This window comes from Rhinopithecus bieti, unplaced genomic scaffold (assembly GCF_001698545.2).
Source record: "Rhinopithecus bieti isolate Rb0 unplaced genomic scaffold, ASM169854v2 scaffold_41082, whole genome shotgun sequence".
NCBI lineage: Eukaryota > Metazoa > Chordata > Mammalia > Primates > Cercopithecidae > Rhinopithecus > Rhinopithecus bieti.
The window spans coordinates 2,039,849-2,066,864 of record NW_016817890.1 but is presented as its reverse complement, the minus strand read 5'-3'; the positions used below and the strand labels follow the sequence as shown (position 1 = coordinate 2,066,864).

Sequence of the window (27,016 nt, the reverse complement as noted above, 5' to 3'; positions counted from 1 at the left end):
AGCCTCTGCCCACCCTCCTTTCTGAGAGGAGGCTGAGGCCTAGGGCGAGCCTAGAGAGGGAAGAAGACCAGGGTGCCTGGAAGGTGGGTATAAACACATGTGCCCTGGTGTTGACCTCTGAGGGTGTAATGAGTGCCTGAGATGACTCATCAGCTGGGGAGGCCTCAGCAGTGGGATATCTACTGCCAGGAATGGTAACTATTGGAAACATTAATTACTAGTAGTTTTGTACTCATCAGCTTAGAAGAACATTTGAACTTGAGGGATGACACCACGCTGGATGCTTCAGAACAGGAGCTCCTAGACTCCTAAAATACATCCCAGATTTGGAACCCCCTCCCACCCAGGATTTGGGAGGCTCTGACTGGAGCTCATGCACCAGCATTACAGGGTTTAATAGGTTAGACAAGGTCCTTTGGAGGAGTGAAAAGAAATAGCCAGGGAAGCTGGCAGTGACTCAAGGAATCACCAGCATGGTGATGTCATGGCCACATCACTCCTCTTTTCTACATGTAAAACAAAAACAAAGAGCTACAAAACCCTCAAATTCCCGTCTTTATGACCTGGCCTTGTAGATCCTCTGCTAAGAAGGGTGATCAGGCTTTAAAGGCCTTAGGAAGAACTTTCCCAAAGAGATTCTGGGTCATTCGTGTGTTTGTGTGAGAGTTAAACACTTTCATGCCAAGCAAACTGCTCAAATTGTATCTCTGTCCACAGCGGGATCAGGATCTATGCAGGGGCCCCAGACTCCTCAGTCAACCAGCAGTTCCATGGCAGAAGGAGGAGACTTAAAGCCACCAACTCCAGCATCCACACCACACAGTCAGATCCCCCCATTGCCAGGCATGAGGTATGGCCAAGAGCAGGGGCAGATGGTTGGGAGGATGGCTGGAGATAAGTGCATGGCAACTTCTTTGCAGCCAAAGGGTGGTCCTTGCCTCTGCCTTCCCAGCCAGTGACTACTGCGTGTCCTGTGTTATATTGGAGGAATTGGTCTATTTGTGGTTTAATTGGTTTTCCTCACTCTGGAGTAGGAGCAATTCAGTTGGGATCCAGGATGCCTTTAATGATGGAAGTGACTCCACATTCCAGAAGCGGAATTCCATGACTCCAAACCCTGGGTATCAGCCCAGTATGAATACCTCTGACATGATGGGGCGCATGTCCTATGAGCCAAATAAGGATCCTTATGGCAGCATGAGGAAAGGTGACTGATCTGATTGCTATTTGAACTTGTGTTTGTAAAGATGGGACCAGTGAAATGGGGGGAAATCTTGAGAGTGGCTCAGGGTTCTTGTGGAGCCATCTTCTGAGATAATGCATTTCCTGCCCTAACTACCCCTCTTCATCCCTACCTCCTTTCTTGTCTCCTCCTTGACCTCACCTTGTCATCCCTTAACAAGTACATGCCTTTTCCTGGTTGAGGCCTCTTTAGATCTCTGTTTTGAACTTGTCTGGAAAACAATGAGATCAAACTTGAAGAGGGCCTGGGTCTTTGGAGCAGACAAATGTATATTACCAGCTTTGCCAACTTACCAGTTTGTTCACTGCTTGCCTTTCTACACTCAGCTCCAGGGAGTGATCCCTTCATGTCCTCAGGGCAGGGCCCCAACGGCGGGATGGGTGACCCCTACAGTCGTGCTGCTGGCCCTGGGCTAGGAAATGTGGCGATGGGACCACGACAGCACTATCCCTATGGAGGTCCTTATGACAGAGTGAGGTAAGCATGACCCCAGCTCCTGTCCACCCGCTAGCACCCTGAAGCTATAGTGGGCTCAATCTGTCTCTTCAATTTTGTTTAGGACGGAGCCTGGAATAGGGCCTGAGGGAAACATGAGCACTGGCGCCCCACAGCCTAATCTCATGCCTTCCAACCCAGACTCTGGGATGTATTCTCCTAGCCGCTACCCCCCACAGCAGCAGCAGCAGCAGCAACGGTGAGTAAAGCCTGGTCTTGGTGCTGCTGTGACTCGGGCTTCACCACTGCCCACCCTGATCCTGTGTTTCTTTGCCTCCTGTAGACATGATTCCTATGGCAATCAGTTCTCCACCCAAGGTACCCCTTCTGGCAGCCCCTTCCCCAGCCAGCAGACCACAATGTATCAACAGCAGCAGCAGGTGAGGAGGGTAGCTGGGAATGGACGAGCACGCAGGTTCGTCTTGAAAGCTAGTTAGTAAACTAACGTGTTAAAGTCTAAGAAGCTCACTTTAGATATTTTGGCATTCTTCTCTCACCTGACTGGCCAGTCCTGCCTGAAGAGCCAAGTCCTCAATCTCTTCTCTACTTGGAGTTGGAAGGGGCTAGAAATAGACCTTATTTTGATTGTTAGGTTTTGTATATTTTTCTACTTAGAGCAAGGGAAGGGAAGAAAGAGTGGTGGTTGCTTTTGGAAACAACTTCAAAAGATAATTTGTTAAGGTGATTCCCATGTTTCCTTGGAGTCTATGGCCACCAGGCATCTGGTTGTAGCCATCTCAGCATCTGTGGGCTTTATGTCCCTGAGTGCAGAGTATTAACTTCCCCTCTGCTTGTCTCTGCCTTAGAATTACAAGCGGCCAATGGATGGCACATATGGCCCTCCTGCCAAGCGGCATGAAGGGGAGATGTACAGCGTGCCATACAACACTGGGCAGGGGCAGCCTCAGCAGCAGCAGTTGCCCCCAGCCCAGCCCCAGCCTGCCAGCCAGCAACAAGCTGCCCAGCCTTCCCCTCAGCAAGATGTATACAACCAGTATGGCAATGCCTATCCTGCCACTGCCACCGCTGCTACTGAGCGCCGACCAGCAGGCGGCCCCCAGAACCAATTTCCATTCCAGTTTGGCCGAGACCGTGTCTCTGCACCCCCTGGCACCAATGCCCAGCAAAACATGCCACCGCAAATGATGGGCGGCCCCATACAGGCATCAGCTGAGGTTGCTCAGCAAGGCACCATGTGGCAGGGGCGTAATGACATGACCTATAATTATGCCAACAGGCAGAGCACGGGCTCTGCTCCCCAGGGCCCCGCCTATCATGGCGTGAACCGAACAGATGAAATGCTGCACACAGATCAGAGGGCCAACCACGAAGGCCCGTGGCCTTCCCATGGCACACGCCAGCCCCCATATGGTCCCTCTGCCCCTGTGCCCCCCATGACAAGGCCCCCTCCATCTAACTACCAGCCCCCGCCAAGCATGCAGAATCACATTCCTCAGGTATCCAGCCCTGCTCCCCTGCCCCGGCCAATGGAGAACCGCACCTCTCCTAGCAAGTCTCCATTCCTGCACTCTGGGATGAAAATGCAGAAGGCAGGTCCCCCAGTACCTGCCTCGCACATAGCACCTGCCCCTGTGCAGCCCCCCATGATTCGGCGGGATATCACCTTCCCACCTGGCTCTGTTGAAGCCACACAGCCTGTGTTGAAGCAGAGGAGGCGGCTCACAATGAAAGACATTGGTAAGGAGATTTCTCTCATTCGGTTGCCTAATCTGCCCCTTTCCGTCTTGTCCGTTGTTCCCTCCACCTTAATATTCTGGATGAGGTTGAATCTGGTCCAGTATTGACTAAAATAGAACCAGAGAACTTTGGAAAAGGAAGAAATAAGCTAACTAAAAGTTTTCCTTCAAAACATTGCCATGCAGTGATGTCCTAGACAGTTTAGAAGCCATGAGGGGCTCGTGTGTGTCATCTCCCAGACAGGAACTGCCTTCTACCTTGTGTTATCTTCAGAGTAGCCTCACTGATGGGGCAACCCTGGGGGTGCCTCCAGCCAACCTGGGCTTGGTGGATGGAGGACATGGAGGTTTATTTCAGGAACCCCGGAGGCATGGCGGGTAATGATGTCCCTCAAGTCTGGTCTCCTGGCAGAGAGCACATGGGCATTAGATACCATCAACATCCTGCTATATGATGACAACAGCATCATGACCTTCAATCTCAGTCAGGTGAGTATCAGTGCCTGGGGAAGACTGAGATGGTTTGGGATCTTCTTAGTGTAGACAATGGGAATGTCTCATCTTTAGGCACCATGGTCTGTCTCTTTCACTCTTGTAGATATCTTCCATGCCAGTACTTTGCTTCCTTTGCCTCTGGGCACAGGCCCAGGATCTTGAGAGCAATAATAATTTGTTTACATGATACCTTAACATGGGATTGACTTCAAAAGGAATTTGGGAGACACTTTGGGGTGTTAGTAAAAATGCAGATTCTATTGATGCCAGTGGGGACACCACATTTTCTAGAAGAATCTTGTTTTTTTTTTCTAACAGAGACAAGGTTTCACTATGTTGCCCAGGTTCATGAACTCCTGAGTTCAAGTAATCCTCCCAAAGTGCTAGGATTACAGGCGTGAGCCACCAGGCCTGGCCTGAATCTGTGGTCTTTTTATCAGTGAGTAGAGTACGTTGTTTCCATTTTTCCCTTTCTTCTCTGAACAGTAGGGGCCTTTGTTGATCCCAGTGTCCTTAGATGTAGAGTGGATGGGGGATTTGGTTGTTTAACAATATTCTTACAAAGCTGATTGTTCAGACCCACCCTCCATAGGATGTGATGATCTTTAATACCTACCAACCTGTATATCAAGGAGCGGACTTATTAATAGTTACCATTTATTGTGCTCTTATTTTGTGCCAGGTCCTTAATATTTTGTTTCATGTCAGCTTAGCAACAGCCCTCAGAGACAGGAGATATGGTCATTTAGGGATGAGTAAATAGGCTCAGAGTCTTACCCTTGTTGAGGTTCACATAGCTGTCAGTAGAATCTATCTGATTCCTAAGCCTGATTTTATTTCCATTGCATAATATTGCTTACCATGAGAAAGGAAAAATTTTGATAGAGCAATTTTCATATGCCAGGTATTTGACATCTCCCATTTACACCTCAGAATAACCCTGTAAACTTTAGGAATTTTTATTTTATACAGCTACTTCTTGGAAAAGACAGAATTTTTTTTTTTTTTTTTGGAAGAGACTCTGGCACCTAGGCTGGAGTGTAGTAGTGCCCTCATGGCTCACTGCAGCCTCAAACTTCTGGGCTCAAGCGATCCTCTTGCCTCAGCCTCCTGAGTAGCTGGGACTACAGGCAAATGGCACTATGTCCAGCTATTTATTTATTTTGAGACAGGGTCTCCATTACTCAAGCTAGAGTACATTGGTGCAATCACAGCTCACTGCAGTCTCGACCTTCCAGGCTCAGGTGATCCTCCCACCTCAGCTTCCCAAGTAGCTAGGACTACAGGTGCATGCCAACATGATCATGCTCAGCTAATTATTATTATTATTATTATTTTGAGAAATGGGGCTTCACCATGTTGCCCAGGCTGATCTCAAACTCCTGGGCTCAAGTGATTCACCTGCCTCAGCCTCTCAAAGTACTAGGATTACAGGTGTGAGCCACCGCTCCAGGCCCTAGCTAACTTCTTTATTTTTTGTAGAGGCACGGTCTCACTATGTTGCCCAGGCTGTTCTCAAACTCCTAGGCTCAAGTGATTCTCCCACTTCAACCTTCCAAAGTGTTGGAATTACCAGCTGGGTGCAGTGGCTCACGCCTATAATCCCAGCACTTCAGGAGGCCAAGGCAGGAGGATCGCTTGAGGTCAGGAGTTTGAGACCAGCTTGGCCAACATGGTGAAACCCCGTCTCTACTAAAAATACAGAAATTAGGCTGGGCGCGGTGGCTCACGCCAGTAATCCTAACACTTTGGGAGGGAGGCCAAGGTGGGTGGATCACTTGAGGTTAGGAGTTCAAGACCAGCCTGGCCAATATGGTAAAACCCCATATCTACCAAAATATAAAAATTAGCCAGGCCTGGTGGCACACCTGTAATCCCAGCTACTTGGGAGGAGAATCACTTTGAACCCAGGAGGCAGAGGTTGCAGTGAGCTGAGATTGCACCACTGCACTCCAGCCTGGCCAACAGAGCGGGACTCTGTCTCAAAAAAAAAAAAAAGAAAATACACACATACACAAAAACACAAACACACACACACACACACACACACCACACACACACTATCCCGACGTGGTGGCAGGCGCCTGTAATCCCAGCTACTCGGGAGGCTAAGGCAGGAGAAGAATCACTTGAACCCAGGAGGCGGAGGCTGCAGCCAGCTGAGATCAGACTACAACACTGCAGCCTGGATGACAGTGAGACATTGTCTCAAAAAAAAAAAAAAAAAAAAAGTGTTGGGATTACAGGTGTGAGCCACTGCTTCCAGCCCCTAGATCTAATTTGAAAGCCCTTACTTTTTTTCTATCTGCTCTACTGTTCAGCCAAAGATTGTGACTGGAGAGGAGTGTTTTCTTCTAGAGGTAAACAAATGGCCTATATATTATCCAAGGTGGAATTTGGGTCTCTATAGCACCAGTTTGGACCGGTGTTTGGAGAGCTGAAGCCTCATTCCACTCCTTATGCTGCAAGATCCATGGAGTTCCAGCCCTCTGGACTGTTGGGGAGCTTAGAGAAGAGAGCCATGAACATCTGCCCACATTGCATTCTCTTCTCTTAGCTTGAGTCACCATGCCTAAGCTTGGGTTCCACTTGGCAGTGAGATGGAGAGAGTGTCCTTAAGGAGATAATGGCAGTGACCACCAGGTTGAAAACTGGCCTGGTGAAGAACAGCAGAAGATTGATTGGGAAAAGAGAAGGCTAAGAGATAATTGGGCCTGGTGGGTGAGGTGCAAAGCTGTTGGCTAGTGTTCCTGGAGATAGGCTTACATGAAGGTAGGTTGGGCAGAAGAAAGAACTTTGTGTTGGGCATAGAAGAGATTAAGATGAACAGTTTGCTCTGTGGAGAACCTTTGGGAAAGGAGCAACTCTGCCTCTCCCAGCTGATACGGAAGACTTGGGGAGGTCTCTCAAGTCAAGGATTCTGTTCTTTGACCACTTTTATCCCTTAATTTATTTCCTGTTCTTTCTCTTTTTAGCTCCCAGGGTTGCTAGAGCTCCTTGTAGAATATTTCCGACGATGCCTGATTGAGATCTTTGGCATTTTAAAGGAGTATGAGGTGGGTGACCCAGGACAGAGAACACTACTGGATCCTGGGAGGTTCAGCAAGGTGTCTAGTCCAGCTCCCATGGAGGGTGGGGAAGAAGAAGAAGAACTTCTAGGTCCTAAACTAGAAGAGGAAGAAGAAGAGGAAGTAGCTGAAAATGATGAGGAGATAGCCTTTTCAGGCAAGGACAAGCCAGCTTCAGAGAATAGTGAGGAGAAGCTGATCAGTAAGTTTGACAAGCTTCCAGTAAAGATCGTACAGAAGAATGATCCTTTTGTGGTGGACTGCTCAGATAAGCTTGGGCGTGTGCAGGAGTTTGACAGTGGCCTGCTGCACTGGCGGATTGGTGGGGGGGACACCACTGAGCATATCCAGACCCACTTCGAGAGCAAGACAGAGTTGCTGCCTTCCCGGCCTCATGTACCCTGCCCACCAGCCCCCCGGAAGCATGTGACAGCAGCAGAGGGTACGCCAGGGACAACAGACCAGGAGGGACCCCCACCTGATGGACCTCCAGAAAAACGGATCACAGCCACTATGGATGACATGTTGTCTACTCGGTCTAGCACCTTGACCGAGGATGGAGCTAAGAGTTCAGAGGCCATCAAGGAGAGCAGCAAGTTTCCATTCGGCATTAGCCCAGCACAGAGCCACCGGAACATCAAGATCCTAGAGGACGAACCCCACAGTAAGGATGAGACCCCACTGTGTACCCTTCTGGACTGGCAGGATTCTCTTGCCAAGCGCTGTGTCTGTGTCTCCAATACCATTCGAAGCCTGTCATTTGTGCCAGGCAATGACTTTGAGATGTCCAAACACCCAGGGCTGCTGCTCATCCTGGGCAAACTGATCCTGCTGCACCACAAGCACCCAGAACGGAAGCAGGCACCACTAACTTATGAGAAGGAGGAGGAACAGGACCAAGGGGTGAGCTGCAACAAAGTGGAGTGGTGGTGGGACTGCTTGGAGATGCTCCGGGAAAACACCTTGGTTACACTCGCCAACATCTCGGGGCAGTTGGACCTATCCCCATACCCTGAGAGCATTTGCCTGCCTGTCCTGGACGGACTCCTACACTGGGCAGTTTGCCCTTCAGCTGAAGCCCAGGACCCCTTTTCCACCCTGGGCCCCAATGCCGTCCTTTCCCCCCAGAGACTGGTCTTGGAAACCCTCAGCAAACTCAGCATCCAGGACAACAATGTGGACCTGATTCTGGCCACACCCCCCTTCAGTCGCCTGGAGAAGTTGTATAGCACTATGGTGCGCTTCCTCAGTGACCGAAAGAACCCGGTGTGCCGGGAGATGGCTGTGGTACTGCTGGCCAACCTGGCTCAGGGGGACAGCCTGGCAGCTCGTGCCATTGCAGTGCAGAAGGGCAGTATCGGCAACCTCCTGGGCTTCCTAGAGGACAGCCTTGCCGCCACGCAGTTCCAGCAAAGCCAGGCCAGCCTCCTCCACATGCAGAACCCACCCTTTGAGCCAACCAGTGTGGACATGATGCGGCGGGCTGCCCGCGCGCTGCTTGCCCTGGCCAAGGTGGACGAGAACCACTCAGAGTTTACTCTGTACGAATCACGGCTGTTGGACATCTCGGTATCACCGTTGATGAACTCATTGGTTTCACAAGTCATTTGTGATGTACTGTTTTTGATTGGCCAGTCATGACAGCCGTGGGACACCTCCCCCCCTGTGTGTGTGTGCGTGTGTGGAGAACTTAGAAACTGACTGTTGCCCTTTATTTATGCAAAACCACCTCAGAATCCAGTTTACCCTGTGCTGTCCAGCTTCTCCCTTGGGAAAAAGTCTCTCCTGTTTCTCTTTCCTCCTTCCACCTCCCCCCGTCCACCACCTCACGCCTTTCTGTCCCTTGTCCTCACCTTACTCCCCTCAGGACCCCACCCCACCCTCTTTGAAAAGACAAAGCTCTGCCTACATAGAAGACTTTTTTTATTTTAACCAAAGTTACTGTTGTTTACAGTGAGTTTGGGGAAAAAAAAAATAAAAATGGCTTTCCCAGTCCTTGCATCAACGGGACGCCACATTTCATAACTGTTTTTAATGGTAAAAAAAAAAAAGGAAAAAAATACAAAAAAAAATTCTGAAGGACAAAAAAGGTGACTGCTGAACTGTGTGTGGTTTATTGTTGTACATTCACAATCTTGCAGGAGCCAAGAAGTTCGCAGTTGTGAACAGACCCTGTTCACTGGAGAGGCCTGTGCAGTAGAGTGTAGACCCTTTCATGTACTGTACTGTACACCTGATACTGTAAACATACTGTAATAATAATGTCTCACATGGAAACAAGAGAAAACGCTGGGTCAGCAGCAAGCTGTAGTTTTAAAATGTTTTAGTTAAACGTTGAGGAGAAAAAAAAAAGGCTTTTCCCCCAAAGTATCATGTGTGAACCTACAACACCCTGACCTCTTTCTCTCCTCCTTGATTGTATGAATAACCCTGAGATCACCTCTTAGAACTGGTTTTAACCTTTAGCTGCAGCGGCTGCGCTGCCACGTGTGTATATATATGACGTTGTACATTGCACATACCCTTGGATCCCCACAGTTTGGTCCTCCTCCCAGCTACCCCTTTATAGTATGACGAGTTAACAAGTTGGTGACCTGCACAAAACGAGACACAGCTATTTAATCTCTTGCCAGACATCGCCCCTCTTGGTGCGATGCTGTACAGGTCTCTGTAAAAAGTCCTTGCTGTCTCAGCAGCCAATCAACTTATAGTTTATTTTTTTCTGGGTTTTTGTTTTGTTTTGTTTTCTTTCTAATCGAGGTGTGAAAAAGTTCTAGGTTCAGTTGAAGTTCTGATGAAGAAACACAATTGAGATTTTTTCAGTGATAAAATCTGCATATTTGTATTTCAACAATGTAGCTAAAACTTGATGTAAATTCCTCCTTTTTTTCCTTTTTTGGCTTAATGAATATCATTTATTCAGTATGAAATCTTTATACTATATGTTCCACGTGTTAAGAATAAATGTACATTAAATCTTGGTAAGACTTTTGTGAAGCTTTTTATTTTCAAACTAAAACTTGACCTTTGTCAGGGGGTAGGAGGCAGTCCTGTTTTGCAAACCTCCCTTAGTGTGAGATCTCCCCTAAATAGTGGCATCTGTCCAAAATAAGACAACCATTTATCTGGCGGCAACCTCCAACTTAATCACTTGTAATATCTCTGGACTGGCTCTTTTCCCTGACTCCAGACTAGAGCATTCAGCCACCTTCTTGTCATCCCTGCTTGGAAGTTTACTTTGAACATGCCAAAGCTAAAATGTCCTGTCTTCCCCCACTAGAAACCTGCTTCTACCATGGTTTTGGTTTTTTGTGTTTTCCTTTCAGTAAATGGCAACTCCATTCTATCACTTGGCAAAAAAAATCCTTGACTTCTTTCACTTCCACATCCAATCTGTTAGCGCTCTTCATAAAATAATCCTCAATCCCACACTACTACTGTAGTTCAAGACACTGTCGTATCTTGGATACTTGAAATACCTCCAAATTGGCCTCCCTGCTTCTGCTTTGCCTGGTTGAACCTATTCTCAACAGAACAACCAAAAGGACCCCTATAAAAGGTAAATCAGATAAAATGCCTTCAGTGCTTCTGGCTCTGAGTAAGTAAAAATCCAGACTCAAAGTGGCCTACAAGGCCCTGAGTTATCTAGCTTACCTCTACCGTTCCTCCACCATCTGTCTTGCCCGTTGCTCACCCCACTGTACAGAGATGCTTCCACCTTGGAGTCTTTGTACTTTCTACTCTCACCAAATAACTGCATGGCTCAAGTCCTCAGCTGCTTCAAGTCTTTGTCCAAATATGTAAGTAAGACTTTTCCTGGTCACCTTACTTAGAATAGCAATCTCTGCCCCCCACTACATTTCCCTTGTCTGCCTAATCTTTCCTGTGGCACTTGTTACCATCTGGCCTATTATATGTTGTACTTACCTGTCACTTTCCACTGAAATGTAAATTGTGGGAGGCGGGAGGGTTAGTTTGTTCTCTGGTGCATCCCTGTGCTAACATACAGCCTGGCATATAGCATCTACTTTAGTAGTTGAATGATACTGTCAATGTTGGCTAGATGCAGTTGCTTTTATGAGGTTAATGTCACCATGTATAGTTCTCTGTTCACCCCCTTCCTTAGGGAAACTGAGAAGCCTCAAGTTCCTCAGGAGAAATCAGAAGCAGTAAGAGAAAAAATGCTATTACTGTGGACACTTAGAAGTGAAATCTGAAACAAGAAACAACAGTTTTCTATTGTGTACCTACTTATATTCTGGACATAACACATCACAATCCTACAACAATCCTGTGCCTGTGAAGTCAGTATGTGGCTCCCATTTTACAGTTGAAGAAAGAGGCTAAGAAAAGTGAAAGACTAAGTTCATACACGAAGCAAGTTCCACCTGACTCCAAGGATCATGCTTTTCTTAATATACCACACTACCTTCTTTCTTGTCATCCCTGCTTGAGAGTTTACTTTGAACATGCCAAAGCTAAAATGTCCTGTCTTTCTGGATGTCCATCATTTCTGGATAAGAACCCAACCAGGAGTAAGGGATCTAGCTGTGGAGCTCAGCAAGCAAGATTTGTTTTTATTGTCTTTAACACAAGGTAAAATTGTCCTAAGAATTTCAATCAAGTGTTCATCAGACTAAGTGTGGCTGTTAATATTTGGGTCAGGAACAGGATTTGAATAATTAGTATTTCTCAATTGAGAGAGGAAAACCTTTGTCAACCAAGATGCCTTCCTAGGACTCTTCTAGAAAAAGTTAAATGGGAAGTTTTTCGTATCTACAATTTTGGTGAGCAATATTGCTAATGGCTATTTTTGTTCTGGGTCTTGAGCTCCGTTTGCTAGTCTAGAAGGTGCATATCTGGACTGTGTGTGGAGCATTACCTAGGAGTTCGGTTTCCTGGGTTCCTTTCATCTGCTCTCCTGCAATGCAGGGAGAGCCTAGCCTGGTTCCAGTTTCTGACTGGAGTTACCATGGCCAAGAGAACTGCTGGCCAGTGAGCTGTGAGTAATTTGCTTTTGAGAAGTAAATAGAACCTAGCCAGCAGAGAACCCAGGGGTGTGGCCAGTAGTTCTTTTCCCAGGCTCCTCCCTCCCCACCCCCCAAATGACCTTAACCTTCTTTCATAGCTGGAGAGCAGCCAAGTCCAGCCTAAACAATACTCTAAACCTCATTGGCTCTTTTGCCTTGCAGCCACTGCCACCCCCAAGTGGCTAAGGCCTTCCCACTAGGCCTCTCAGTGGGGTCAAGGTTTTCTAACTATTGAAAGGCAAACACTGAAGGAAGGGTGAAAAATATCTAGTGACCATGGGCTTTAAATGATGAGTGTTTGGCTCCTGCAGTTGCAGGCAAGGCAGAGTCTTTGTCCTTAGGAGGATGGGCATCTTCAAGTGATCAGGCAGAAGCCAAAAAGGGTGCTTTTGGTAAATGAGACCTGACTGGTGTCACCTCAAGTGTCAGGATGGATGTAAATGTCACCCAGCATCCTTGGAAACTGCCAGTGAATGCCTTTTTATACACAGCAAAAAGAAGTAGCATAAAGTTCTGGTAAAGCACAGCTGCCTTTCATCAGAGGCCAGTATGGTCACTTTGGCCCCACAATGGCATGACATCAGAGCCAGCATCCCAGATTAGGATCAGCTACTCCAATTCCATAGGACTGGGGCCATGGAAAGTTTAGCGTCTAGAAACTGAACTGCTGAGAGTAGGTACACTGGGCCAGTCCTCTGCCCAGTCTAGGGCTAAGGCCACCTCCAGAAGTGGAGGCAGGAGCAAGGCAAGGCAGCTACAGAGAGAAATGAATCGTCAGTTGCTCCAGGGAAGTGAGTGTTCTGTGAGAACCACGTAACTTCCTTCTCTACACCTTCAGTGGGAAAATCACTTTTTTGTAGTGAGTTATAACAGCCCTTCTTTATGAGCATTGTATGCCAAGCACTATAAATCCTATGAAGTAGATATCATCTCCACCAAGGCAAGGATTGTTTCTGTCTTGCTCAGTGTTGCATCATCATCCCATCAAATAGTAGGCATTCCTGTACTGTTGAACAAATCAAACGGTAAGATAGGACTTTGATGGAGGAGAAGAGTAGGTTGGAGCTGTTAAGACTTGGTGTGCCCATCTTAGCATAGCCCGTAAAGACTATTAGTCGTATGGGAAAAAAGGAAGATAGGGAAAGAGGTAAATCTGTGAAAGATTAAAATAGTGTGGAGTGGGAGAACCGGCCTGGGACGCTGGAGACCCAAATTCAAGTCCCATCACTACCACTAGCTATGTGACTTCTTGCCAGGCACTTCCCCTTTGTGATCCTTAACTCCCTCATCCATAAAATAGAGGTGTAGGATTAAAGAAATTGATTTATTGACCAGATCTTTATTGAAGACACACAGTGTGCAAGGCACTGTTCTAACACTGGAAATACATTGGTGAACAAAGCCCTTGCTCCTCCATTACACTCAGAAGCTTAAATTCCAGAAGAGGGAAACAGACATTGAAACAAAATTCATGGACAGGACAAGGAGATGGTGTTAAGTGCTATGAAGAAAACAGAGGCCAGGCACAGTGGCTCACACCTGTAATCCTAGCATTTTGGGAGGCCAAGGTGGGTGGATCCTTTGAGCCCAGGAGTTCCAGACTAGCCTTGGCAATATAGTGAGACTTCATCTTAAAAAAAAAAAAAAAAAAAAGGCCGGGCACGGTGGCTCAAGCCTGTAATCCCAGTACTTTGGGAGGCCGAAACGGGTGGATCACAAGGTCAGGTGTTTGAGACCATGCTGGCGAACATGGTGAAACCCCGTATTTACTAAAAAATACAAAAAACTAGCCGGGCGAGGTGGCCGGTGCCTGTAGTCCCAGCTACTTGGGAGGCTGAGGCAGGAGAATGGCATAAACCCGGGAGGCGGAGCTTGCAGTGAGCTGAGATCCGGCCACTGCACTCCAGCCTGGGCAACAGAGCGAGACTCCGTCTCAAAAAAAAAAAAAGAACAGACTGATGGGATAGTACAGGGAAAGCCTCTCTGAGGAGGTGACATCTCTTCTGAGACCCAAACATAATGGACTGGCCAAAGGGTGGTCTGAAAGTAGAGTGCTTCAAGTAGGGAAAATAGCAAGAGCAGAGTGAGGCAAGTTCAAAGAACAGAAATGATGTAACCCTCTTAAATCCTGAGCTTCTAGAATAGTAATGCATTGCTTGCATTGTTCAGGTTAGGGATTTGCATGTTATATTGTTTCTTGGTGATGTGGGATATGTGCTTCTTAATGGAAATATCTGGGAAGTGTGGAGTCTTTCTGGAGCCTGGGATATGGCTCTGTCTCACTTGCTTTCCACAGTTCTGGTAGCTCAGCTGGCTCCCTGGGTAGATGCAGGCTCCATCTTAGCTGCAGACTCCACAAGAACACCGAGAGGCTGCCTCCGTCACTACTCAAAGCCTTGGAGCCCTAGAAACCCCTCCTATCCCACCTAGCCTTCTTCCAATCTGATACCAGGGAGTCAGGGCTTTGAGAGCACAAGATTCAGCTTCCTTGTTTTCCTGTCAGAGCAGAAGTCAGAAAATGAAACAGGAAACAGAGCGGAAGAGGAGGGGGTTGGGTAGCAGAGAAGGAAAGGAGAAATTGCAGGAAAGTACAGCTGAAAATCTGGATAAAGTTCTACCTCTGAAGAGTGACAGCTGAGCTTTTAAAAAACATTCTGACTTGTCTTGAGAGACCCCTGCCTGGCCTTTTTACAAAGAGATTTTTGAGAGAATTTGGTGTGGACAGAGGGAACCCTGAGAATGCACATCTCTTTCCCCTTGTGAATTTACACAGCAAGGACAGTTCATGTCTCAGTTTTGTCTTTGCAAAGAGAGTGCTGCTTGGAGCCTCATGGTGGTCTTCTAGAGATTCAAGTCACAGCCTTAGGCTCCAGTCACAAGCGTGCCCCCAGGCTTTGCCATGTCACTCACAGACCTGGAGCTGAGAACAAGTGCGTGGCACTGAAAAACCTGGGGGAAGGGCCATGAAACTCCATTTTTCCCCCTTCTCCAACACACAACGACTAAATGTGATTTGCATTTTCTCCACCTTGCACACAACAAATATCTGAAGGCAATTTAGGTCTCAGGGCCTGAAATGAGTTATAAAGAGTCAAGAGATACAGTCCCAGGCCCCCACAGACTGATGTGGGCTGGTCTTCGCCTGGAGAGGTAGCAACCATCTCTTTGTTCCCACCCACATGAGTAGCTGTTGCAGAAGATAAACCCCTCCCTGAGCCAGGCTGTGGCCAGAGGCTAACCCGGCCCCTGGCTTCGTTTGGAGAGCAGATAACTGAAACCACAGAAGGCTTTGGAATCCTGAGAAACAAGAAATCCACCAACGGAGAAGGATTTATCATCTGTTTCCTTTAAGGAGGGTGCAAAGTTGTTCTAACAGTTTCCGTTACAAGGGTACAAACTGGCCGCTCCCCCCAGTAGACGGTTTTGACTTTGCCTCTTCTTTTTTTTGGCCCCACTTCCTATGAGAGAAACTGCTTGGGTGAGGGAGGTGAAAGGAGTCCTGGCCTGGGGGGTGTTCTCTGAGGTTTTCCTCGCCATCCTCATTAGCCACCTGAGGTGGGGCTGAGGACTGAAGTAGGACAGAAGGTCTCTGGTAGCTAAAGGAGGGGAAAATCAGGGGGATCCCCCACTTTCTTCACACCCAAAACGCAGGGTGCCACTGCCGGCCACAGAAACCCCAAGAATGCTTTGCTTTGGCTATTCAGAGGACATCCCTTGTGTGCCAGGCCCTGTGCTGAGCTGTTGTTGCCTGACAGCAGGAAGAGCACGGCTCTGGCTTCTATGAAGAGGCTGCGGGTCAGCCCCCGACTACAAGAGCCTCGGCCCACACCGGGAACTCAGTGAACGTCAGCGGGAAGGAACTGGGGCAAGAGCACTGTCTGTGAGACAGCAGCCTCGGCTCACTATTTGAAGGCGGGGTGGCGGGGGGCTTGAAGAAGAGAGAAGTACGAGGAAACTCTTCAGGAGTCACCAAGGTGGGACGGTGCTACAAGGCGAAGCGCCGAGCGGCAGCCCCCACCCCACTCGCCCGGAGTCAACATGGCCGCCGCGGAGGGAGGCGGGGCAGCTCCAAGTCCGGGCAGGAGCGGGGCGGGGAAGCCGTCGGCGGAGCCAGCGCGCAGGCGCGGGCCGCGTGGGCCCCGGATGGAGAAGCTGAGGTTCGGTCCCCGCCGGGGAGGTCGGGACGGGCAGGGGCTGAGGACGTAGCGCCAGCTTGGGAGCCCTGGAGTTCTGGCGGGAGGGAAGCTGTCAACTGGAGGCCGGCAGAAATGAGGCAGAGGCCCGGAGAAGCGGGCAGCCCCGCCCCTCCGCCATAGCAGCCTTGGGCACCGCCTCTTCCTTTCCAGCCTCCCGCCCTCGCCTGCTTCCGGCCCTGTGGCCTGGTGGGGCTCCGCAGGCTCCCTCGGGAGTGGTCCCTGGGCCGTGGCCCATCTGGGATGAGAGTCGATGATTAGTATCCAGAAGGGACTGTGTCCAGACGGAGCCGGCCAGAAACGGGCTGCGGACACGGCTGGGCTCACAGAAGGCAGCCCCTATCTCGGGACGGCCCACGAGGCCTTTGGCTCTGAGGACCCTGGGTCAGAGCGACTTCTCCAGCCCACGCAGGGGGTGTTGGTCTTACTGAGAGGGTCCAGAGCTGCAGTTCAACAGGATGTCCCAGATTCTCAGATAGGGCCCAACTACCCTAAGCATACCCAGCAAGGGCAGACTGTGGCATGGAGGTACTGGGCTAGGCGTTTGGGTGACCTGGGTCATAATCCTGGCCCGGAAAGGGCGCTTACCGTTTGGCGAGGGATGCGGGCTGGTACCGTGAGGTTTAAGAAGCAAAAAACATGATAGCATCTTTAAGTGGCCCTGGGTGTGTCACTTGACCCCAGTGAGCCTCAGTTTCCATATCCATAAAATGGCGATGGTAATTACACTGGCCTGGCCGTGTCTGATGAGATCTCTGGAGCCTATTTATCTCACGGGAAAATTTTTGAAGAGTGAAACTAGTTGATCTGTTAAGTGTCCTGCCAGTTAAGAGTCTGTGATTTGGCAAAGGGGTTGTTGGGAAGGGAGGCTGGCAATTAGCTGAGAGGGAGAATTGACTGGCTTTGTTTTTACTTGGTTTACCTGTAAGCAAAGTGTGGGCTACACACATCTGTAGTCGCTGAGGCTAGAGCTTGACTCGAGAGAGGAAAGGAAGAATGCAAGCATGGTCAAGTGGCAGAGGTGGGTTGAGTGCTTTTCTGTTCCCAACTTCTCTTCTGCGTGCAGGTGGGAAGCCAAGGAAGAGGAAAGAAGAGTGAATTCGCCCTAGGATAGGGAAGGAGTAGCCGTGTGAGGTTGGGTATGCCCATTTCCGTGATTTCTCTCGATTCAGCGAGTCACACATTGGAAACGTTGGGTAGATTCACAAACTACCGCTGCTCTCTGGGGGTTTTAGAAGTTTGCCTTTGAACTGAATTTTCGTGAGCCAACCGGTGTGGAATTGGGGGCCCCTCCCTTCCTCTAGGTCTCCTGGCGATGGAGTAAGCAGCAGGCGCCCCCTTGTGCCAAGGAAAGAGTACTGTTGCCATTGGCCAACTTGGCTCCCTTTTGGGGGAAATTTTATTTTCCTGTGGCTTCTGTGACTTTGTCGTCTTGCTGTTGACATGAGATATGGTGGGAAGAATACTTGGGGCAGTGATTTCATATCTAGTCAGTGAACTGATGATGCTATATCCTGTCCCTACCACTTCCTTTCATTCAGAACACAGGTTTAAGATGCCTGTTTGTGTTCTAAGCCCTGGGATATAGTTGTGATATAAAGCCCCTGCCCTTAGCAACTTAAATAAGCAAAGCAATAAAGGCAATAGGGCAGAATGTCATGAGAGCACACTGTCTAGTGAGAATCAGAGAATTCCAGAAACAAGTGATACAGGTTTGGTAGGTATTCGCCAAATAAGAGAAGAGTCTTCTAGCCCTCCTCCTCAAATTTCTCAGTTCAAATTTTTTTTTTCCTTTTAGGCATAGTTCTTCACCCCAAATTGGTGAGCTGCCATTGATGCTTTTGCTTTCCTTTCGAATTTCCCAGGCTGGTGTTTGAAAGTTCTTGAGGAGCTATTATGACTTCTTTTAGCCCAGGGAATTATAAAAGATGAAGGTGCATTCCCTGCCTCGGAGTGGCTTTGTAGTTGTTTATACATTGCTACCATCCCAATAAAGAGATGGGGAATAGCAGTTTTCTCCATCCCTGGTAGTTACTCTGTGTTCACCCTCAGTGTGTGTCAGCAGTGTGAGCTGGCTCAGGTCCTGCTGAGTGGTGGTTTTCTTTTCCTTCCCCACTTAATTTAACAGACCAGCTGAACACACATCAGAGAGCTAAGCTAGAGTGTGGAGTCATTATGGTCTTCCAGTATGGTTTTATGCCCCACTTTGGGAACTCTGGTTTGGGACCTAGTTTATTATTCTGGGCAACAGGAAAAGGGCACACACTAAATAATAGCAACCACAACACAGATTTGAGTAGAACTTCACACGTTGGTCTGTTTTCACCATCATGACAATTTTGTGAGATAGGAAAAAAAAAAAGTCTGCTCCCATTTTTTATATAAAGAACTGAGGTTCAGAGGGACTAATGAGAACTTGTAAGTGACAGTCAGGAGTTGAACCCAGATCTTTAGTTCCTGCAGAGGTGCATTCAATAGACTTTAAAAGATTTTCTGTGACCTTAGCTTTGCAGCTACCTGCTTAGCTGTGTGGAACTTTCCCAACGAGAATTCAGTGCTTCAAAGTGACACCTACTGAACCCATTTGCTGTCAAGATGCTTTCCCCTCATCTGGGAAGTTAGGTGGTTGGTTAAGTTTATCATAGTAATTCTGAGAGGGGACGTTCCAGTGAAGAATGCCTTCAAGAATTTGCTTTCACTCGATGTGTGACATTTTCCTCCTTTGGGGTTTAGAGGCCTGAGGGAGCTTAATCCTGGTAGCAACACCCCTGAATTCCTGGTGGTGAGAGGATGTGGCCCCAGGACCCATCCCGGAAGGAGGTGCTGAGGTTTGCAGTCAGCTGCCGTATCCTGACTCTGATGCTGCAGGTCAGTCTCCCATCCTTTGTCCTGAATGTGTCATTGCTACATGACTGGACTAGGCAGTAAGAAGAGTCCCCATCTCCTTTCCACCTCTCAGGTGTGCCCCTCCATGTGGTTGAAACCACAGAGACATAGACTTTAGAGCTGAAAAGTGGTCAGGAATCTTAGAAAAATGGTCTGTTAATCTTGTTTTACCCATGAAGCATCAGATGCCCAGAAAGGTTAAGTGACATCCCCAAAGCCACACAGCAAGATAGAGAAGGGCTGGAGTTTGACCCCATGTTTCCTAACTCCTGAGCTAGTGGTCTCTCCAACAGACTGTGATGTTCTGTAACCAGAGATGCTTGTAGGGTGTGACAGCTCAAAGTATTGCCCTATGTTCCCCTTACCAGGAGACTGAGCATTGTATCTACCAGTTGAGTGGGAAAAACATGGCAATGTGCAAGCCGTGAGACCATCTGGATAATATAATGGTTCCTCCTATTCCCCCGAGTGCCTCCCCTTCCTGCCTCACCCACTCACAACTCTCAGTGCACTTGCCCTTTTGTAGTTCCCTTTCCCCTCCGAGGCTCCCCTTGATACATATTTTAATAAAATATCATGTATATATGAATTATTTGCTGCCTAGCACAGTGCTTGGTGCCTAGCTCAGTATGTTCATAAATGAATGAATGTTGTTGAATGTATGTCGACACCCTTGGGGTGTTAGATTCACATAATGATGTGTGCCTTTTATGCCAGTACCATTCTCTCTGAGGCTCATAACCGGTCCCTTTGTGGAAACTTTCCTCTCTCCTTCCCCACTATATAAGGCATAACAGACTCTGCTGGGTTTCGAGATTAGTTAAACATGTCCACCTGCAGTCTAGGGCTGTTTATCTGTGACTGTCACTCCTGTCCTGTTTGTTTTTACTGTTTGAAGTGGCCTGATAAGGAAACTGACCAAAATTTAAAAAGCCTTAAAAATGGGGCTATGCTCCTGTTGCCAGGCTAGGGAGACTGACTCAGTGATGTCTTTCAACCAGCATCAGCTGGGTTACTGGCAGAACCAAAGGAGCAATGCTGCAAGTCAGCATCAGGATAGGGAACCAGGACAGTTGGGTTCTAATTCAGGTGGTAATTTTGGAAACAGTATATTTCCTCTAGGCAGTTCATTCAACCACCAAAAATTTTTAAAGTACCTATTGCATTCCAAGAACTGTGCTAGATGGTAAGTGTAAAAAAACATGGTCTCTTTTCTCTTGAGTAGCTGACCATCTAATAGGGCAAAAAGACTTTTTTTTTTGGGGGGGGGATGGAGTCTCGCCCTTTTGCCCCAGGCTGGAATGCAAAGGCGTGATCTTGGCTCACTGCAACCTCTGCCTCCCAGGTTTAAATGATTCTCCCTCCTCAGCCTCCCGAATAGCTGAGGCGCCCACCACGCCCAGCTAATTTTTTCTTTTTTTTTTTTTGGAGACCCGGAGTCTCACTCTGTCCCCAGCTGGAGTGCAGTGGCCGGTTCTTCAGGCATCACTGCAAGCTCCGCCTTTCCGGGTTTTACGCCATTTTCCTGCCTCACAGCCTCGCTGAGTAGCTGGACTTACAGGCGCTCCGCCACCGTCGCCGTGCTAGTTGTTTGTATTTTTTAGAGAGACGGGGGGTTTCACGCCGGTTAGCAGGATGGTCTCGATCTTCGCTGAACCTCGGATCCGCCGTCTTGACCTCCCAAACAGTGCGGGATTACAGGCTTGAGCACCGCCGCCCGCCCTTTTGTATTGTTTAAGTAGAGACGGGGGTTCACCATGTTGGCAGAGGCTTGGTCCCTCGCGAACTCCTGACCTCGTATCTGCCTGCCTCAGCCTCCCGAAGTGCTGAGATTACAGGCGTGAGCCACTGCACTTGGCCGGCAAAAAGACATTTAACAGTAAATGTGATTATCATTCCCCCACCTCCAGCTTTAACGCTCAAGCCATCAGATTATATCCCTAAGTTACCCGTCGTTGCTGCTATCGTCTCTGTCAGTGACAGCTAATCCTTGACGGTTTTAGTTCCCGGTTCACTGTCACTCTTCCCAGCACAACTTCTGTTGATTTCCTGGTGGTTTCATTATTAATGAAGATGATGTGTGCCGTGTCCTGAAAAGAGGCTATCACTTAAGAGTGAGTTCTGGGGATGTTAGAGATTTAAGGAAAGAGAAAAACATGTAACATGTAACAACTTGTTTTCCTAAATGACAACTCAGAAAAATAGAAGGCTTTAGAGGAGACTTCCTTCCATGTGCGCCCACCACTTTCTTCAGCCTACCTATTTCTGCACCTTTGTGCTTTCAGTACTGAAGATTGGAGATTGGATGAACTGTCTGTCCTCTTCTCTAAGGCTGGCTCCTCTACCGTTGTAGCAGATTCCATCCCTTTTTGCCTACCCAGCAATTCCCTCTCTCCTGCATACCCTTTTACTGGGTTATTTCCACTAACATACACACCCTTATCTCCCACCTTAAAAAAAGTTTTCTCTTAACCCCACATTGTTGTTCACCTACTACCACATTTGTCTGCTTCCCCGTAAGGCAAAACTCCTCAAAGTTTCTCTTCTCCCATTCTCTATTGAACCCAGCCTAGGCAGGCTTCTGTCTCTTCCCCTCCACTGAGATAGCCCTGGTCAAAGTCACCAGTTACTTTCACATTGTTAAATCCAGTGGTCAGTTTTCAGCCCCCATCTTACTTGACCTCCCAGCAGCATTTAACAGAGTTGATCACTTCCTTTTCTTCCCTTGGTTCTAATGCTCTCCTGGGTTCCCTGCCACCTCACTGACTGTTCCTTTTTTTCTTCATTACTGGATTTTCATCCTCTTTCTAACCTTCAGATGTTAACATGTCCAGGGTTCAGTCCTCAAGAAGAGTTCTGAGTGTTTTTGAAACAGGGTCTCATTCTGTCACCCAGGCTGGAATACAGTGGCACAATCATGGCTCACTGCAGCCTCAACCTCCTGGGCTCAAGCAGTCCTCCCACCTCAGCCCGCTAAGTAGCTGGGACTACAGGCATGTACCACCACACCCAGCTAATTTTTATTTTTTTATTTCTAGTAGAGACAAGGTCTTGCAACGTTGGCCCAGGCTGGTCTCAAACTCCTGGGCTCAAGTGATCCTACCACCTCAGCCTCCCAAAGTACTGGGATAACAGGTGTGAGCCACTGTGCTGAGACATTTTTTTTAGTTTTTATAGGGACAAGGTCTTGCTATGTTGCCCAGACTGGTCATGGACTCCTGGACTCAAGTAATCCTCCCATCTCAGCCTGCTGAGTGGGGATTACAGGCATGAGCCTGGCCTTCTTCCTCGTTTTATTAAATGGCAATTCTTTTCTTCCAGTTACTCAACCAAAATCCTGGTTTTTCTTTACTCCACAGGCCCTCTTCAATGCCATCATCCCAGATCACCACGCAGAAGCCTTCTCTCCTCCTCGCCTGGCCCCCTCAGGCTTTGTGGACCAACTTGTGGACGGTCTTCTGGGTGGCCTGTCTCGCTGGGATGCTGAACACTTCTTGTTCATTGCTGAGCATGGCTACCTGTATGAGCACAACTTCGCCTTCTTTCCTGGTTTCCCCTTGGCCCTGATGGTGGGGACCGAACTGTTGCGACCCTTACGGGGGTTACTGAGTCTGCGCAGTTGCCTGCTGATTTCAGTAGCATCACTCAATTTCTTGTTCTTCATATTGGCTGCAGTTGCACTTCATGACCTGGGTTGTCTGGTTTTGCACTGTCCCCGCCAGGCCTTTTATGCAGCTCTGCTCTTCTGTCTCAGCCCTGCCAATGTCTTCCTGGCAGCTGGTTACTCAGAAGCTTTGTTTGCCCTCCTGACATTCAGTGCCATGGGGCAGCTGGAGAGGGGCCGAGTCTGGACTAGTGGACTCCTCTTTGCCATTGCCACTGGGGTACGCTCCAACGGGCTGGTCAGTGTTGGCTTCCTCATGCATTCTCAGTGCCAAGGCTTTTTCTCTTCTCTTACGATGCTGAATCCCCAGAGACAGCTCTTTAAGCTGATGGCCTCTCTGTTTCTGTCGGTGTTCACACTTGGCCTTCCCTTTGCCCTCTTTCAGTATTATGCCTACACCCAATTCTGTCTGCCAGGCTCAGCCCGCCCCATTCCTGAGCCCTTGGTACAGTTAGCTGTAGACAAGGGCTACCGGATTACAGAGGGAAATGAACCGCCTTGGTGCTTCTGGGATGTTCCACTAATATACAGCTATATCCAGGATGTCTACTGGAATGTTGGCTTTTTGAAATACTACGAGCTCAGGCAGGTGCCCAATTTTCTACTGGCTGCACCAGTGGCTATACTGGTTGTCTGGGCAACTTGGACATACGTGACCACCCACCCTTGGCTCTGCCTTACACTTGGGCTGCAAAGGAGCAAGAACAATAAGACCCTAGAGAAGCCCGATGTTGGATTCCTCAGTCCTCAGGTGTTTGTGTACCTGGTCCACGCTGCAGTGTTGCTGCTGTTTGGAGGTCTGTGCATGCATGTTCAGGTGAGGCAGATTCCTGACTGGGGTAAGGATGTGAATACAGGCAAAACCCCTTGGCCAAGGACAGGGAAGGCAGCTAACATCTCCCATTTGAGTGATCCATACTGAATTTATTCATTCAATGACTATTTAGGGGTATTCTTTGTGCCAGACCCTGGGTCAGACCTCTAAGGAGGAAACATGAATAAGACAAAATTACAGCCGGGCGTGGTGGCTCACACCCATAATCCCAGCACTTTGGGAGACCAAGGCGGGTGGATCACGAGGTCAGGGGTTCAAGACCAACCTGGCCAAAATGGTGAAACCTCGTCTCTACTGAAAATACAAAAATTAGCTAGGTGTGGTGGCAGGCACCTGTAATCCCAGCTACTCGGGAGGCTGAGGCAGAAAATTGCTTGAATCCAGGAGGTTGCAGTGAGCTAAGATTGCATCACTGCACTCTAGCCTGGGCGACAGAGTGAGACTCTATCTCAAAGAAAAAGACAAAATTACTGCCTTATGGGGTCTCATGGTATAAACAGGAGGACAGACATTTAACATAAAATTATAGTATAATGGGATAGAAAGGGGAGTGCTATTTTGAGGTTTGTTTTATTTTACTTTATTTTTATTTTTTTTAGATGGAGTCTCGCTCTGTTGCCCAGGCTGGAGTGCAGTGGTGCGATCTCAGCTCACTGCAACCTCTGTCTCTTGGGTTCAAGCGATTCTTCTGCCCCAACCTCCCGAGTAGCTGGAATTACAGGCGCCTGCCACCACACCTAGCTAATTTTTGTATTTTTAGTAGAGATGGGGTTTCACCATGTTGGCCAGGCTGGTCTCGAACTCCTGACCTCAAGTGATCTGCCCGCCTCAGCCTCCCAAGTGCTGGAATTAAAGGCATGAACCACCATGCTCAGCCTGAGATTTTTTTTTTTTTTTCTTTTGAGATGGAATCTCTCTGTTGCCCAGGCTGGAATGCAGTGGCACGGTCTTGGCTCACTGCAAGCTCTGCCTCCCAGGTTCACACCATTCTCCTGCCTCAGCCTCCCGAGTAGCTGGGACTACAGGCGCCCGTCACCACGCCCGGCTAATTATTTGTATTTTTAGTAGAGATGGGGTTTCACCGTGTTAGCCAGGATGGTCTTGATCTCCTGACCTCGGCCTCCCAAAGTGCTGGGATTACAGGTGTCCCACTGCGCCCAGGGAGATTTTTTTTTTTAAAGCTCAGATAAAGTATTATGAAGGCAAAGAAGAAGTAGGTAACTCACTGTAGTACTTGAGAAAGGCGTCATATTTCACCTGGGTCCTGAAGAATGAGATTTTCCATGTAAGAAGCAGAGGAGGAACATTCTAGGTAAAAGGAAGGGCATATGCAAAAACACGAAGGTTGTGAAAGGACCTGATTGGACTGAGACACAAGAATAAGCACAGAGGATGTCTCTGGGATCTTTTTCCCTAATATACAGTTATATCCATATTGGTTTCTTGACTGTTGACTTCTGGAGCTTCTCAACTCAGGCAGCCCCCCAATTTCCAGAGGAGATACCTTAACCAATGTTTTGGGTGGAGGCAGTGGTGATAGAGCAGGATGGGAAGGGTTTGATCTTATATCTGATTTTCTGTTATTGGCTGTGGCCCCACCCTGGGGACATCTTTTTTCCCCATGCTGACCTCTTCTTAACAGTTTCTTCCTCTTGGAGTTGCACGTTGGCTGTTTCTAAAGGTTTTCCAAGCTGTATGGATAAGAGACAGAGAAAATAGAAAGTAGCATGCTGTGTTTTCAGCTAGATTAAATCATAGAATGAGTGCCAGCAAAGCTTAAAGTTTCCAGGCTAGCTGAGGGAGACCATTTGGAAACTTGTTTCTGAACTCCAGTAGGAGAGAGAATGTTCAAGCAATGGGTCTTCTGCCCGTTTCCCTGTGCTTTGCCATCCCATGGGATAAGGGAACCACCTCAGGTTCCCAAGCCCCAAATCAATATCACAGAGGTTAGAGTCCAGGCCCTGGGCTAAAATTAGACCCCACAGAGTTTCTAGTATTCATTGGCCCATTATTTTAATAGTAATTAATGTAATTAGTCTGTAGCTATGTTTATTTGTAACGTGGAGGATGCCTGTCTGCTGTTACATACATCTTTCTAAGACGGATCCTAAGCTGTGTTCAGTTTCTTTACCAGTGTAATACATTTCTAGTCATGGGACCATAGTTCACCCAGCAGTAAAGAAGTCCCCAGGCTGGTCCAATTTGAGTCAGTGACATTCCAGTAAATGTCTGGGTATTCCCCTCTCATGATTTCTAGGTTCTCACCAGGTTTTTGGGCTCCTCCACTCCTATTGTGTACTGGTTTCCAGCTCACTTGCTTCAGGATCAAGAACCGCTGTTGAGATCCTTGAAGACTGTGCCTTGGAAGCCTCTTGCAGAGGACTCCCCACCAGGACAGAAGGTCCCCAGAAATCCTATCATGGGACTTTTGTATCGCTGGAAAACCTGTTCTCCAGTCACACGATACATTCTAGGCTACTTCCTGACTTACTGGCTCCTGGGACTACTCCTACATTGCAACTTCCTGCCTTGGACATGACCTGGATTCTCCAGGGACAGGCTGGAAGCCGACTTAACCCAGGGGTCTGAAAGTAAAAATACACATTGGAACTGCCTGTGCTGCCCTGGGATCATTACTGTGTCCATTATAATCTTTCTCTTTCTCCTTGAAAGTTGGTCAGGAATGGGAGAAGTGTCAGCCACTGGAGAGCCCCTTCCGGTCCTGGCGAGGGCAAATTTTAGATAACTATTTTCTCTGTAAGTGAAGATTGTCTTATTCCAAGTTTAAAGTACACCTGGATCTATCTAGTCAATTAACGTAGCAGAGGCAGTCTTAAACCTACCATTGACCTGGGTGTAAATTTAAATGTCAATTTATTGAAGTGTAAATTTCATCAAAGGCATTAGCTGACAGGCTGGTAACAGTCCACACAAGATGGTACAGGCCTGAACAGAGTAGTGGGAGTAGTAAAGTGGGACCATTTTTTCCAAATGGGACATTGTTTCCTATGAATTTTTTTATGATTTGTGCATTTATTTTTATTTATATGGAAAAAATCTTACAAAGATATGCAAATTAAACTTCTTTCAGTAATACATGCAGTGAATTACCTTTTTAAAAATAATACAGGCCGGGCACAATGTCTCACACTGTAATCCCAGCACTTTGTGATGCCGAGGTGGGCAGATCACTTGAGGCCAGGAGCTCGAGAGCAGCCTGAACAACATGGCAAAACCGCGTCTCTACTAAAAATACAAAAATTAGCCAGGTGTGGTGGTACACACCTATAATCCCAGCTACTCGGGAGGCTGAGACATGCGAATTGCTTGAACTTGGAAGGCGGAGGTTGCAGTGAGCTGAGTTTGTGCCACTGCACTCCAGCCTGGGCAACAGAGTGAGATTCTGTCTC

General features: G+C 48.0%; 2 protein-coding genes across 9 annotated transcripts in view; both read left to right on the top strand.

The window, feature by feature from the left end:
* Nucleotides 1–9,983, top strand: part of ARID1A (AT-rich interaction domain 1A) — an 89,765-nt gene extending 79,782 nt beyond the window's left edge. Inside the window, 8 exon segments of the mRNA XM_017856336.1 lie at nucleotides 718–850; nucleotides 1,032–1,207; nucleotides 1,570–1,720; nucleotides 1,803–1,937; nucleotides 2,022–2,118; nucleotides 2,545–3,436; nucleotides 3,794–3,924; nucleotides 6,906–9,983. Coding sequence (XP_017711825.1) covers nucleotides 718–850; nucleotides 1,032–1,207; nucleotides 1,570–1,720; nucleotides 1,803–1,937; nucleotides 2,022–2,118; nucleotides 2,545–3,436; nucleotides 3,794–3,924; nucleotides 6,906–8,639 — 3,449 coding nt within the window. The 3' untranslated portion in view covers nucleotides 8,640–9,983.
* A 5,273-nt stretch (nucleotides 9,984–15,256) lies between these two features.
* On the top strand, nucleotides 15,257–26,708 carry PIGV (phosphatidylinositol glycan anchor biosynthesis class V). 8 transcript variants are annotated; one of them, XM_017856358.1, is made up of 5 exons: nucleotides 15,257–16,185; nucleotides 17,151–17,242; nucleotides 18,955–19,089; nucleotides 22,467–23,588; nucleotides 25,864–26,708. In XM_017856358.1, the coding sequence occupies exons 3-5, from the start codon at nucleotides 19,012–19,014 to the stop codon at nucleotides 26,143–26,145; spliced, it is 1,482 nt and encodes a 493-aa protein (XP_017711847.1). In that variant the 5' UTR covers nucleotides 15,257–16,185; nucleotides 17,151–17,242; nucleotides 18,955–19,011; the 3' UTR covers nucleotides 26,146–26,708. The 8 variants fall into 8 exon arrangements, with proteins under 8 accessions (XP_017711847.1, XP_017711846.1, XP_017711848.1 ...); XM_017856359.1 differs by lacking the exon at nucleotides 15,257–16,185 and adding an exon at nucleotides 16,192–16,605; XM_017856360.1 differs by lacking the exons at nucleotides 15,257–16,185; nucleotides 17,151–17,242 and adding exons at nucleotides 16,192–16,749; nucleotides 17,288–17,360.
* The last annotated feature ends 308 nt before the right edge of the window (nucleotides 26,709–27,016 follow it).

What these genes read in the sequence shown, in the direction of transcription:
- PIGV (XM_017856357.1), top strand. Translation starts at nt 19,012, where the DNA reads ATGTGGCCCCAGGACCCATCCCGGAAGGAGGTGCTGAGGTTTGCAGTC. An exon ending in TCCTGACTCTGATGCTGCAG is followed by an intron (nt 19,090 to 22,466) that starts GTCAGTCTCCCA and finishes TTTACTCCACAG; the next exon opens with GCCCTCTTCAATGCCATCAT. An exon ending in GTCTGTGCATGCATGTTCAG is followed by an intron (nt 23,589 to 25,863) that starts GTGAGGCAGATT and finishes CATGATTTCTAG; the next exon opens with GTTCTCACCAGGTTTTTGGG.